Source organism: Stenella coeruleoalba, assembly GCF_951394435.1.
Source record: "Stenella coeruleoalba genome assembly, chromosome: 18".
NCBI classification, from domain to species: Eukaryota; Metazoa; Chordata; class Mammalia; order Artiodactyla; family Delphinidae; genus Stenella; species Stenella coeruleoalba.
Genome location: NC_137164.1, coordinates 52,041,717 through 52,055,761, shown reverse-complemented (window position 1 = coordinate 52,055,761; position 14,045 = coordinate 52,041,717). Strand labels below are relative to the sequence as shown.

At 41.9% G+C, this 14,045-nt stretch overlaps 1 protein-coding gene across 3 annotated transcripts in view; it reads right to left on the bottom strand.

Annotated features, from left to right (window-relative positions):
- The window catches only part of NDFIP2 (Nedd4 family interacting protein 2), a gene marked incomplete at its 5' end in the record, with an annotated part of 66,285 nt that extends 53,219 nt beyond the window's left edge, over positions 1-13,066 (bottom strand). For all 3 annotated transcript variants that reach the window (XM_079902536.1, XM_079902535.1, XM_079902537.1), the window contains one exon: positions 12,746-13,066. In XM_079902536.1, coding sequence (XP_079758662.1) covers positions 12,746-13,066 — 321 coding nt within the window. The remainder of the gene's footprint in view (positions 1-12,745) is intronic.
- Between the last annotated feature and the right edge of the window lie 979 nt (positions 13,067-14,045).

The window sequence follows — 14,045 nt, the reverse complement described above, 5'->3', positions numbered from 1 at the left end:
ATTATAAACAAGATAGACCTAAGCCCTACTTCCCACTGAGCCTACAAAACACATACCATGGAATAAGGACTATGATAGGGATAAGCGCACAGTGTTAAAAGAATACACTGAACTTGGTAAAAAAAAAAAGGGAGGAAATGGAGACGGTGAGGGAAGGTTTTCTGGAGAAAAGAACATCTGAACAGATTTGAATAAAGAATAGAAATTCATCCCGGAGGAAGCAGAACGAAAAGAAAAAAGGGCAATCACATGTTCAAAAGCCAGAAGAGTCCGAAGGCAGGGGAGATCATGGTCGGGAGTGGTGCCTGGAGAGGAGCAGGGCAAGAGAACAAAAGTATTACAGTTTACAGTTCAAGACACGGCACGCGTGCAGGGCAGTAACAAAGTAAGCAAGGTGAGGTTAGCGGAGGCTCATGTTGTTCTCTAAGGTTACAAACAAAAACTTAAAAGGGTCTCAAGGGTCATTTCCAGTGTTAATCCTTCCCCTTGTGGGGAAATCACACAAAAAGTCATGCTGATATAAATGAATGCCCTACCCAAACGAGAACAAATGTTCTCTAAAAACTATTGGATTTCTTCAGTCTAACATCCAACAGGCTACAAGTCCTACGAGCCTCAAAATTAGTAAAGAAGTAAAACTATCCAGTTTATTTCCTTATTCTCAAAGCCTCTGCCAAATAGCACAATTTCTTTACATAATGTAAAGGGTAAGTCTGGAGAAACATCATAGACAAACTAAACCACAGCACATTTCTAAACTTTTAAAATACTAAATCGCTGATATTCAAATCTTAAAAGTCAAAACCTTGAAATAATCTGATAGTAAATCTTAGACTACTTGCAGTATTTCCCAACTTGCACTTGGCATGTCTTTAACAAGAATTTTACCTACACCTTAATTCCAGCTAAATGATCAAACTTTTGGAAGAAACCATAATAACAACATGGCATGAAAACATAGAGGATGATTTATATAACCAAATGGTAGATAGGCTAGCCTTAATCACAAGGATCTTTTGAGTAAATTTACATTTAATAAGGTCAGCAGAATGTATTCCATAATTATTTAAATTTAAGTCAGGCCTACACATGTAGAATATGTATAAAATTCTAAAATAATATATTATTAATACACATATAATCAGACAGTGTTTTAGCATGTAGGTGTGACATTAAGGAAAGAATAAAAAGAAAATAGTCTCTAAGTAGTCAATATAAAGCAGATGAGAAAAATCAAAGCAGTACCCACAACTCCACAGTCAATGAAGGTACTAAGCAGGACCACTGCACGTGGCTTCATGGGTTCCTTACTGAACAACCCTATGGGGCCAATCATATATCACAAACAATCTGAGAGAGCCCAAGTCTCAGTAGCAAAAAAAAAAGAATTCTTATAAAAATAAGTGTGTGTGTGTGTGTGTGTGTGTGTGTGTGTGTGTGTAGAGAGAGAGAGAGAGGGAGAAGGGGAGAAGGAAGGAGGAGAGAGACTCAGACACTAAGCAACATACTGTTAAGCTGTAAGGTAATGCAAAACATGCACACACACATACACACACACACACACACACACACACACACACACACACACAATCTGAGAGAGCCCAAGTCTCAGTAGCAAAAAAAAAAAAAAAGAATTCTTATAAAAATAAGAGAATAAAATAACATAAGCAAGGTTTTGAGTCTATGGAATTGCTCTTGAGCTAGCACCACTCATTCAGTCATTCTTATCAAATACTTCCTAAGTGCCTACCATATGCCAGATAATGGAACATACAGCAGTGAACAAAACATACCTGTCCTCATGAAGCTTACACTCAGGGGAAAGAAGGAGGTAGGAATTAAACACGTAAAAGGTTTGAAATTATCAGGTCGTGATAAGTACTATGGGAAAAATGAAGCAGGAAATGGGGCTAGGGAGTACTGTGAAGGGGGTATTGTGATTTTAAATGGCCTCAATGAGGTGACCACTCCAACAGAATGAAGATTCCATCAGACATGAGAAACTTGTCTTTGCTGTTCTCATAGGAAATTTTATACTCTAACTGGGATCTCCACACCAATTCTAGTGATAGACCAAGTGCCTGCCTGATTACCAGGTACAAAAAGTAAGTGATGCAAAACAACCTTTACCACGTTCCTAAGGGTTTATTTCAAGACTCAGTGAAATAAAAATTTGTCAGAAGCATCCTGCAACAGGCCCAAACTTAAGGCCTTTATGAGGTGCATTCCTCTTTCATCTACACCAGGGGTGGGCAAATTACAGCCAGCAGGCCAAATCCAGCCCACCATCTGTTTCTGTAAGTGAAGTTTTATTAGAACACAGCCATGTTAACTTGTATACATATTAAGTATGGATACTTTTGCACGAAAGCAGCAGATCTGGCACACAGCTGTGACACAGACCACATGACCTGGAAAGCCTAAAATATTTACTATCTGCTCCTTTACCGGAAAGTTTGCTGACCCCTGGTTCTAGATCATCACCACCACCACTACCATCGTCATAGTGAGATTCCTTTCAGGGCCCTCTTCACGAACACATGGCCAGTGCAGTCACGTGGAACCTTGCCTCAGGAGGGCCTCATGCTTGGGGTTTAATGCTCTATGGTCACCTTTCAATTCTTAATAATTTTATCTTTGAATCCAAGTTTTTTAAGTGAACTCCAATGGGACAAAAAAGCATGTGCCAGGGACCTGGTGCCTCGGCTCACAGGCAGTCTGCCTCCCCAGGAAAGATTCTCAGGCAGCTGAACGCCCTGGCTCAGCTCAACTCACCACCTCATGACTAGGAGTACGGCAAGGTGGTAGCTATGCCCATCCCAGGCTGGCGTCACCGTGATACATTCCCAAGCAAAGCAGTATCTAGCAAGTCCTGGCATGGAGGCTGCAATCCCTTGGGGGTGCTGTGGGCTAAGACAGCAGGCCTCTCGGAAGTGGAAACTGGCTTTCCTACCCAAGGCCGGGACCCCACGTTTTCATCTGGCAATGCACCGGACTTGACTGCTTTCACGAAACAAAAATTACAAACGAGAGTTCCATTCTTCTATCAAATCTATCATAAAATTGATTTCTTTGTTTTGTCCCATTCCACTGAGCCATCCCCCTTCACCTTGCTCTAGGCACACAGCTCTCTTCTTATTTCTTAAACCAACAAGCTCATTTGCACCACAGGCCCTTATCACACCTGAAATACTCATCAGCTAGAACATTTCAATCAAGTCTTGGCCCGAGTGTCACACCTGCAGAGTGGACAGAGTTTCCTAATAATCCTGATTCCAATCCACTGAGGAGTCAAACCCACTGGTGAGGCATACCATCTCCAAAGATGCCACCATCAATTTTTTGCCTCCATGTATGTGCACTGCCTCTCCCTCATTGGGAAATGGAGTTTATTTCCCCTCCTTATGAACCTGGGCTGGATTTACGGCTGCTTTAACCAACAGAATGCAGCTGAAATGACATTCTGGAGTTCTAAGCTGAAGCCTTAAGAGGAATGGCAGCTTCCTCTTCCTTCTGTGTTGTGAAAGGCCAAGGTCACACTGAGAGGGCACATGAAGAGGACACACAGAGGAGAACTGAAATGATCAACATTCAACACTGCCAGCTGAGCTCCCAGTCAACAGTCATCAACAACTGCTAGCGAAGGGAATGAGTCATCTTGGAGGTTCCAACCCAATCAAGCCCCCAAATGGCTGGAGCCCCAGCTAACATCACATGGAACAGAAGAACCGCTCTGCTGATCAGAGCCAAACCAAGGAATCTTGAAACATAATAAAATGCTTGTGTTTTGAGTAGTTTGTTACAAAGCAATATAAAACTAAAACACCAAGATTTGAATACCAGATCCATCACACCTAGATCCACACACATGCCTGTATATATGTAACCTCTTTATGTCTCATTTTTTTCATCTGCAAAATGAAGATCATAACATTACCTATTTCACAGAATTATTCTATGGAATAAATTGTGCTCATGTGTGTAAAGCACATAGCAGAGTGCTCAGCATATTCCTGACATAATGCAAAAAGATATTATTATTCTATTATTGCTATTTTATTATCGATAAAATGTATTACTTATACCATCATCCTGCTTTACCTTCTTTAAACCATCTATTACTATCTGAAATTATGCTCACTTATTTATCTGCCTCCCCTCCATCAAAGTATGAGCCATAAGACACGAACTTAACTGTCTTGTTCACCAGCACCTAAAACAGAATTTGACTGACAGAGATACTTTATAAATTAATATTGAATAAATGAGTTATAGGACCTCAGTTTCACAGTTAATCAATAATGATATCTGTTCGTGCCCCGGTCCAGGAAGATCCCACATGCCACGTGAGCCATGGCCGCTGAGCCTGTGTGTCCGGAGCCTGTGCCCCGCAATGGGAGAGGCCACAGCAGTGAGAGGCCCGCATACCGCAAAAAAACAAACAAACAAAAAATAATGATATCTAAAAACTGCTCCCATACCTTGTCTTAAGTATAAATCTGACAAGAGGCACTCAAAACACAAGATACACACATAAACTATCTATAATATGTTATTTTCAGGATACAATTCCAATGCATTTACTTGTTACTGCACAAATACTACACCATTACTGGATCATGTACTGTTCAAATATGCCTAAGTGATGGCTAGCATCTGACTCAGCACCGTTCAGGTGCTCTAAAGTAGCTTATTCGTTTGTATAATTTTTTTTAAATGAACTGTACTCAATCAAACTAATGACACACTCTCAGTTACTATTGCTACATGCACAGAAACAGCCAGAGAAACTTCCATGTGGGGTCCATTCAAAACCAAATTACCCTGGCAACACAAATTAACATAATACTAATCTTCAAGCTATGGAAACTTGGTTTTAAACACATCTGAGAGTGAATTTCCTGAGTTACAGTATTTTAAAAGTTTAAAATCTATATTAAAGATGAAATAAAAATCAGACATTCACAGAGCCCTGAAGCACCTCTGAGGAAAAGCAGCAGTCTAGAAGGTACACAAAGATACACAAAAACACAATTCAGTGTAACAAGTTCTCTAATGCTGTGATTCTCAACTTTTCCTCTGCCGTGATGTAGAGATGACAGATGCAAGAAACTCACCCTGCCTCCCTCTTCCAATTATAATTTCGTAGGAGTTTTTACATCTAGGAACAGGATTTTATAAGGCAAACAAACCACAGGGGTGTGGTACAGAACGTTAGGTGAGAAATAAACACATGTAAAGTCAGGGAAGTAAGTAAGAGAGAAGACATTATGGTTGAAGCTAATAATAAGTATACCCTGCTGAACTCCAGCAGTTAGTGCATAAAAATTAAGACAGGCAGGGGGGCGGGGAGGAAGGGGGTGGGATTGCTAAGATGTGGCATTGTATAGGTATGGAAAGGTCCATTCAAGGAACTTGTATGTTAAGAACATAAATTTATACTTCAAAATCCAATAAGCCTGGGCTTCCCTGGTGGCGCAGTGGTTAAGAATCCGCCTGCCAATGCAGGGGACACGGGTTTGAGCCCTGCTACGGGAAGATCCCACATGCCACGGAGCAACTAAGCCCGTGAGCCACAACTACTGAGCCCATGTGCCACAACTACTGAAGCCCGTGCTCTGCAACAAAAGAAGCCACTGCAATGAGAGGCCCGCACACAGCAACGAAGAGTAGCCCGCGCTCACTGCAACTAGAGAAAGCCCACGCGCAGCAACAAAGACAACACAGCCAAAAATAAATAAATTCATATAAAAAAAAAAATCCAGGGCTTCCCTGGTGGCGCAGTGGTTGAGAGTCTGCCTGCCAATGCAGGGGACACGGGTTCGAGCCCTGGTCTGGGAAGATCCCACGTGCTGCGGAGCAACTGGGCCCGTGAGCCACAAATACTGAGCTCTATGCGTCTGGAGCCTGTGCTCCACAGCAAGAGAGGCCGCGACAGTGAGAGGCCCGCGCACCGCGATGAAGAGTAGCCCCCGCTTGCCACAACTGGAGAAGGCCCTCGCACAGAAACGAAGACCCAACACAGCCAAAAATAAATAAATGAATAAATAAATTTATTAAAAAAAAAATCCAATAAGCCCACCAGAATGGCTAAAATTAAAAAGTCTGAAACACCAAACTTTTGGCAAGGTGGTGAAGCAGCCAAAGCTTCCATACATTGTTGGTCTAAGTGTAAAATGGTACACTTGGAAATGGTACACAGACTTGGAAAAAAGTCTAGTGGTTTCTCATAAAATTAAGCATACGCCTACCCTATTACCCAGTAATTCCACCAAAGAGAAATGAAAACCTTCGCCCACAAAATGATTTGCACAAGAATATTCCTAACCACTTTGTCCGTAAGAGCCAAAAACCGGAAACAACCCAAATGTCTATCAACAGAGCAATGGATAAACAAACTGTCCTATATTCGTACAAGTTATACAATGAAATACTATTCAACAATAAAAAGGGATGCACTACTGATACACACAATAACAGGATCAATCTCCTAAACTTCTTGCAGAGTGAAAGAAGCTTTGTAGACTATATGCTGTATGATTCTAGAATAGGCAAAGCTCATTCGAAGTGAAAAACGAAACAGTATAGTGATCACCTGGTGGGTAGGAATCAACAGGGAAGGGTCATGAGTGAACTTTCTAGGGTGACAGTAATGTTCTTTCCCAGTGGTCAGGAAACTTTCTCTGTAAAGGGCAGAATAGCAAATATTTCAGGCTTTCTGGGCTCTGCCTCAAATACCCAATTCTGCCACTGTAAATGAACGGCATGGCTGTGCTACCACAAGACTTTATTTACAAAACAAGAGTTAGAATGTCGTTTGTTGATCCCTGCTCTATACTTCAAAAGGGATTTGGGTTACACAGATGTATGTACTTGTCAAAACTCATCTAATTGGCCATGGAAGATTTGTGCATTTCACTATATGTCAATTTTATCCTAAAGGAAAAAAACCATAAAGAAATATTGAACTCTAGGCTGATGATAAGCATGTGGTTGGCAGTGAGGTACACTGATATCTGCAACTTATTTTGAAAGCTCAAAAAATAAGATGGAGGGGCTTCCCTGGTGGCGCAGCAGTTGAGAGTCTGCCTGCCAATGCAGGGGACACGGGTTCGAGCCCTGGTCTGGGAGGATCCCACATGCCGCGGAGCAACTGGGCCCGTGAGCCACAACTACTGAGCCTGCACATCTGGAGCCTGTGCTCCGCAACAAGAGAGGCCACGACAGTGAGAGGCCCGCGCACCGCGATTTAGAGTGGCCCCCGCTCGCTGCAACTGGAGAAAGCCCTCGCACAGAAACGAAGACCCAACACAGCCAAAAATAAATAAATAAATAAATAAATAAATAAATAAATAAATAAGCTCAAAAAATAAGAAGAAGAAGAATTGACAGATATACGATAACACAGATGCAACAAAATGTTGGGAATTGTAGACCCTACAACTGGTATATGGTATATGGAAGTTAACTGTGCAATTCTTTCAACTTCTGTATATATTTGAAAGTTTTTTCTTTTGTTTTGTTTTTGGCTGCGTTGTGCGGCTTGTGGGATCTTAGTTCCCAGACCAGGGATCGAACCCGTGCCCCCTGCGTGCCCCCTGCGGTGGAAGTGCAGAGTCCTAACCACTGGACCACCAGTGAATTCCCTGAAAGTTTTAATGTTAAAGTGGCAGGAGAGGATATTCAGTAAGAGACCACTGAAGATTTTTAAGCAAAGAAATGAAAATCAAATTTATATTCTACAAATACAATTTATGCAGCACAAACAATACACAGAAGGATGGTCAGATGAAGGAAGAAAGCACTAAGCAAGCTATTACAATAGTCCATGCCATAGAAAGTATCAACATTTGAGGAGTAAGTACAAAGTGAGTTCATGCAGAGAAGGAAAGTCAGGGGAGTAAAGAGTAGAAAGCTCCTTCATTTCAGGAATGAGGAAGGAGTTTCAAGGAGAACGTTCACAATGTCAACGTAAAAGAACTTAAGCAAGAAGAGAACTGAAAAGTACCTAATAGATTAAGCAATGGAACTTGATGATGTAAAAGAGGTGTGGTAAGAATGTAAACCAGATAAAGGATATTGATAAGTTCAAAGGAAACAAACAAGTGATGATCAAAGGAATCTAGCTGGGCCAAGAGAGGAAGGCAAAACTAGGGAGCATCGTAAAGTAAAAGACTGAAATACTTCTTTAAAATGGAAAACAAAAGTAAACAACTGCACCTAAAAATCACCATATATTATCTCATCCATAAAATGTACTCTTGGGTAAGGCAGGCTGCTATGGGCCTGAGTGTCCCTGCACATTCTTGCTGAGTGTGAAAGAAGGTCAAGGTTACCACAGCATTTAACTGCCTCTCAGAGAGAGGTGAACTAGCTTGTTTGTTATTTGCTACAATGTTTGCAGCTTGCTAAAAAAAAAAAAAAAAAAAAAAGTGCTAGACCCTTGGTCCTGAGTTCCTTAGCTGTGATCCACTCTGTTCTTCCATTAGACCCATCACCCTCATGGGACCTGGTTACAAGGAAAACCAGCACAAATATGCTGATGTTCATGAGTCTACAGGGCTGTGAGTAATAATGTCATTTGTTTCTGACCTGGGAGTCTCCTGTTTTTCTGCCAGCAACCATGAAAAATTAACAGACTATCAGCTTGTAAACACGGTAAAATCAGATCTTAAGACTTTTCACTGCTCTTGACACGGACAACAAAGAACTAGTTGATATTCATGTTGCTAAATAAAACAAGAGACAAAAACATAGTCACTAGCAAAAACTGAAATATATACAATATTTTATAGTTTATTTACCTTACATTATTCATAATATTTATCATGTACCAGTCTCTACACTGTATTTTTTACTTGCACTACATTATATAATTCTCATAATAATCCTAATGAGGTAGGTACTAATATGAGGAAACTGAGGCCTCAAAATGCTATGTAACTAAGCCAAGGGCTCACAAATTGTAATCAGCACAACCTAAATATAAGCCCAGATAACTTTAAAAGATGTGAGGGTTTTTGTTAACTATTAATAGTCAACCTCCTTACCAGCTGATTTATCAAGGGCAACTCTAATTCATATATAACAGCAAAGTATCTATATCATCACAGTATGGATAGTTCATTATTTTTATAGAAAACTAACATTTTGGAAATGTTAATATAATCAAAGTTTTCTCTAAAAATCTGTGGTCAAGGTTTAGGAAGAGCTAAGTTAAACAAATCCAAATCACCGTCTTTACGGCAGAAGCTCTCATGGTTTTAAATGTACAAATGGATGTCTTTATATGCTAATATATATTATAAATCTTCTAAGACCATCTATTATCACCATTCTGAATGACACAGTTTGGGAAACTACTGCTGCAATCCACAGTGCCAATTTAACTTATACACAGAATACCTCTGAAAGCTTAGTAGTCAGCTTGGTGGTTCACATACACAAAACCTTTAAAAGGGAGAACATCAAAGTTAGAGTGTGGCATAACAGTTCCAAGCCAAGTCACCTACTTCATAGTTTGGCAACACTGCCCATTTCCTACCAGACAAAATTGAATTTCCCATAACACAATGGAACTACCTGGCTTTTTCTGAAATTAGAAGGGTAACAAGTCAAGGCTTTTTGTATTTGTAGCTCTGTACATTGTTATCACTTAACAAAATTTGGACGCTTTTAACAATGGAGGAGAGATCACAGAAAAAGTAGTTTCCACATAAAGCTGTGAATTGGTTAATGGTAGTAAGTCATTCTGATGGTCCTAGACATCACCATTAACTTACCAATACGGAAAGCTAAAATTTAACTCTATGAATAAGTGGAAAATTAATATCGTATACCATTTCAACACCAAGCATGTTTTCCTGTCTCCTACTTAGTCAGCTCTAAACATTCAACAACTGAACCTGTTTATTGCTCCATTGTTATTAATCATTCCAGAGTTTTTTAAAAAAACAAAATTGAGTTAAAGTCAGCCACACAACAGTTGTGTTCATTATACAAGCCAGAGCTGTAAGCTGTAGATTGGTCCCTAGCTTGCTGCAAACCAACTTAGATGCTTTTTTTTTTCCTTTGCCCTCTGCTCTGAAGGAATGACTCCACCCATTCAAAGTCTATGTAGGACACATCTCCAGTAGTTTGGGGTGGGGGGCATATACCTAGGTAAAGTTACTAATCAGGCCATTCTCAACAAAACTAAAGAGTTATTCTAGACAGATGAAATTACCATGTAATTACACAGGAATTGGAATCAAAATCTGAATGTAAACTGTACTAAGATTTTCAAACACTTCACATTACAAGGAAAACAAATTGATGTCCTACCTACTTGAAGCAAGAAGTATCTTTAGAAGGGCAGATTTTTGCCCTCTGCTCTGAAGGAATGCCTCCACCCATCCAAAGTCTCTGTGGGACACATCTCCAGTTTGGGGGGAAAAAAAAGGCAATAAAATATGATACTGTCGGGACTTCCCTGGTGGCGCAGTGGTTAAGAATCCGCCTGCCAATGCCGGGGACACAGGTTCGAGCCCTGGTCCAGGAAGATCCCACATTCTGCGCAGCAACTAAGCCCGTGCGCCACAGCTACTGAGCCCGCGCTTTAGAGCCGGTGAGTCACAACTACTGAACCCCGCGCACCTAGAGCCCGTGCTCTGCAACAAGAGAAGCCACTGCAATGAGAAGCCCGCACACAACAAACAGTCCCGCTCGCCGCAACTAGAGAAAGCCTGCATGAAGGAACGAAGACCCAATGCAGCCAAAAATAAATAAATAAATTTATTTAAAAAAGAAAAAAAATGATACTGTCCACTTATTTTGAAAGGAGTTGTAGAGAAAAAGAAAATATCTTAAAGCTGACAGCAATTTCCAACATTTTGGTGTTAGGAATTCTTAAAAATAATAATCATAACTACTGAAAGCAAATGTGACACTATAATAAATTAAGGCACAAATACATCAATTAAAAATGTTTTGAGGGCTTCCCTGGTGGCACAGTGGTTGAGAGTCCGCCTGCCGATGCAGGGGACACGGGTTCGTGCCCCGGTACGGGAAGATCCCACATGCCGCAGAGCGGCTGGGTCCGTGAACCAGGGCCGCTGAGCCTTCGCGTCCGGAGCCTGTGCTCCGCAACGGGAGAGGCCACAACAGTGAGAGGCCCGCGTACCGAAAAAAAAAAAAAAAAAATGTTTTGAGCAGTGATTTTCATATGTGAACATGGTGGATTCTGATAAGCAAAACCCCCAAAGAGAAAGAATTCGAATCAGTTAACACCATTAAGGAAAACAAATAGCAACAGGAAAGAAGAGATTAGAGAAAAGAAATCCCACTAGTAAATGCAATAGGTATTCAATATTTACCTATTGCATTTTATTTTTACTAACATCTGCAAAAATAGTAATGCCTTAAAAAATAAAATGTGTATACACTAACAACCTGAAAAATGCCTTCCCAAACTGGCAACATTTTCCAAACCATTCCAAAAATACTGATAAATTTTCACAGAATTCAGAATATACATCATTTGGAGGTTTTACCGGATGTAAACCAGATGAAGTGGAAGCCTCCTGAGCTTTTATCTTAAAAAAAAAAACGCAAAATTACATACATCGGGATTTCATCTTTCAGTAGCCTTTGCATATGTCAAAATACACTTATTAATAGAAATTCTTTACTTCACAACTTAGTGTCTCCTGTGCAAATAGACCTGAAACATGAAATCTGCACTAACATACCTATATTTGTAAATTTCACAAACAGTACTATTAAATTGCATCGTCGGTGCTCCATATTAATGTTTTTCTCCTCTCCCTCAGTAAATAGGTTTAACTAAATTTCCACCTCAAAGTTTACAGAATAACATGCTACCTAGCTGCAACGAAACAGTCAACTATGCTGGGTCCATTTTTAAAATAAGGTTTACGTAGGAATCTCCAATGACACCACCGGAATTAGTATCAGAGAAAAAAAAATTAGAAAATTTGACACGGAAAACATAGAGGGGCACTTTTCACTCATTTCAACATACAAAGGTTTATACGGTTAAGCTGGAAAACCTTGTATTTAAAGAAAAATTTTCAAACAAGATTAGCATTTTTTAAGTAAAACTTCCTGTTTCCCCTCCTACCAAAAAAAAAAGTGATAGAAAACAGAAGGCAATCACTTTTAATTCTAACAAAACAGAAAAGGACAAAATGACAAGGTTAACTAGAACTGAGAAACAAGTTCAGCCCCACGACTATTCTCTACAGTTGCACGATTTTTAAGCCCACATTTTTTTTTTTTTTACCAAATCCACTTCCCACCCTACGTAGGGCTTACACCTGCCTCCTCCCCACCGACTCCATCTATGACGGCGACACCTTCCCAGCAGGTATGTGAACTCATTTCCAGTATACAATCCGCAGGAATATCTCTGAAGTGTCTGGGTCAGGGCATAACGAAATGACCGAGAAAGTGAGACATAAAACAGATACAAGTTTTAAAGGGAGGCGTAGGGGTATCTAACAGCGGAGGGATGGGGACCTCGAAGGAGACTGGGGTGTGGAAAGAAAGGTCTCAAAGGAGCCACAGGCAGGCTCCATCCGAGAGGTGTGAAGGAAGCAAGGTCCTGCCAGAAGAGCCAAAAATAAATTAGCCAGCACGTCCATTCCGCGAATAACCCGAGGAAAGGGACTCTGGGGGCCACGGCGGGGGGCAAACCCGGGGTCCCCGGCGGCGCAGGAGGCCCGGGCTGGGGCCAGAAACTCACCACCTGGTAGCGGCCAGTCCCCGGCTGGTGATGATCCATCCTGCCCGGCTCGGGATCCGGCTTCCGAGCGGGCGAGTGCCCTCGGCGCTCAGCCCCCTCGGTCACCCGGGTCGACGACGTCGTCGCCGCAGCGACCCTTCCGCCTCTGTTTGTGCCGCCGCGGTCGCCCAGCCGGACCACCTCACTTCCCGTCACCGCCGCAGAAGCCGCCGAAACCTCCGCGTCGGCCGCAGCTCTGGGCCGAAGGTCCGGGGCACCGCAAGCGCTACTGAGCATGCTCGGGATGGTCGCGCATGCTCGCTGGGGCCTCCGCCGTCCCATCCGCGTCGCGAGTTGGCGGGGGGCGGGGGGTGGGGGCGGTGTTTAGCTGGGTGGGTGGAGGTGGAAAAGTCAGGCAAGTCCCAGGGAGCAATCTAGGTTGTCAGCCTGTCCGGAGTGGGCGGTGGCAAAAGGATCAGGGGAAAAAACATCACCGTCCTTGATTGGTCTTTTTGTTTGGACGGGTTTCGCGCAGGCACAGTCACAGCGCACAGATACAGATGTCAAGGAGAGCGGGGACGCATTCCTAGAACACCTGAGGACAGGTCACCCTGTTTCCCAACACTTTCTCGTATTACTCACCCAGCCTAGGACAAGGCACAGAGATCCGTCTCTAGGACCTTCCTAAAACTCTTATTCAGAATCATCAGTGAGCTAAGGGATGTCTTGTCAGCTTGTTTTGTTTGTCCCCTTCCTGGTAGTAAGAGATTTAAGAATCCAACAGGGACTCTTCAGCCATACTCATGTATCTCGCCAAGGAAAGAGGCCTCTAGCCTCTAGAGCACTAGGTTGCTGGAAGGATACAAGAAAATAATGAAACAATATAGGACTCTTGTGGCCATATTCATATCAATAATTCCAAAGGGTTTAACAGTAAGGAATTACTCCGTGTTTAACATTGTCAGTCGATCTCAGTATCCGGTTAACCACACATGACCTACTATGTGTGAGTATCTCCCACGGGGTGCAAAGCATGTTTCTCTAGCAAGTAGAAGAGTATGATGGGGCAGCATACTCTTTAACCCAAAGACCTGCTTTCTATACCCTGAAAACTATGATCCCACGTGACCTGGCTCAGCTATCTTTTTTACTTAACTTCCCTCCTGAATCGCCAAAGGAGATTCCTGGAATGAAGAAGGCTACTGCGTGGGCCTGATCACCTAATTAAAATAGCAAAAATACAATAAAGAGAGAAACTCATTGAGAGATCAGCTGAAAAAATGTAAGCCTTCCTCTGATTGCTTTATTCAAATAGATGAGC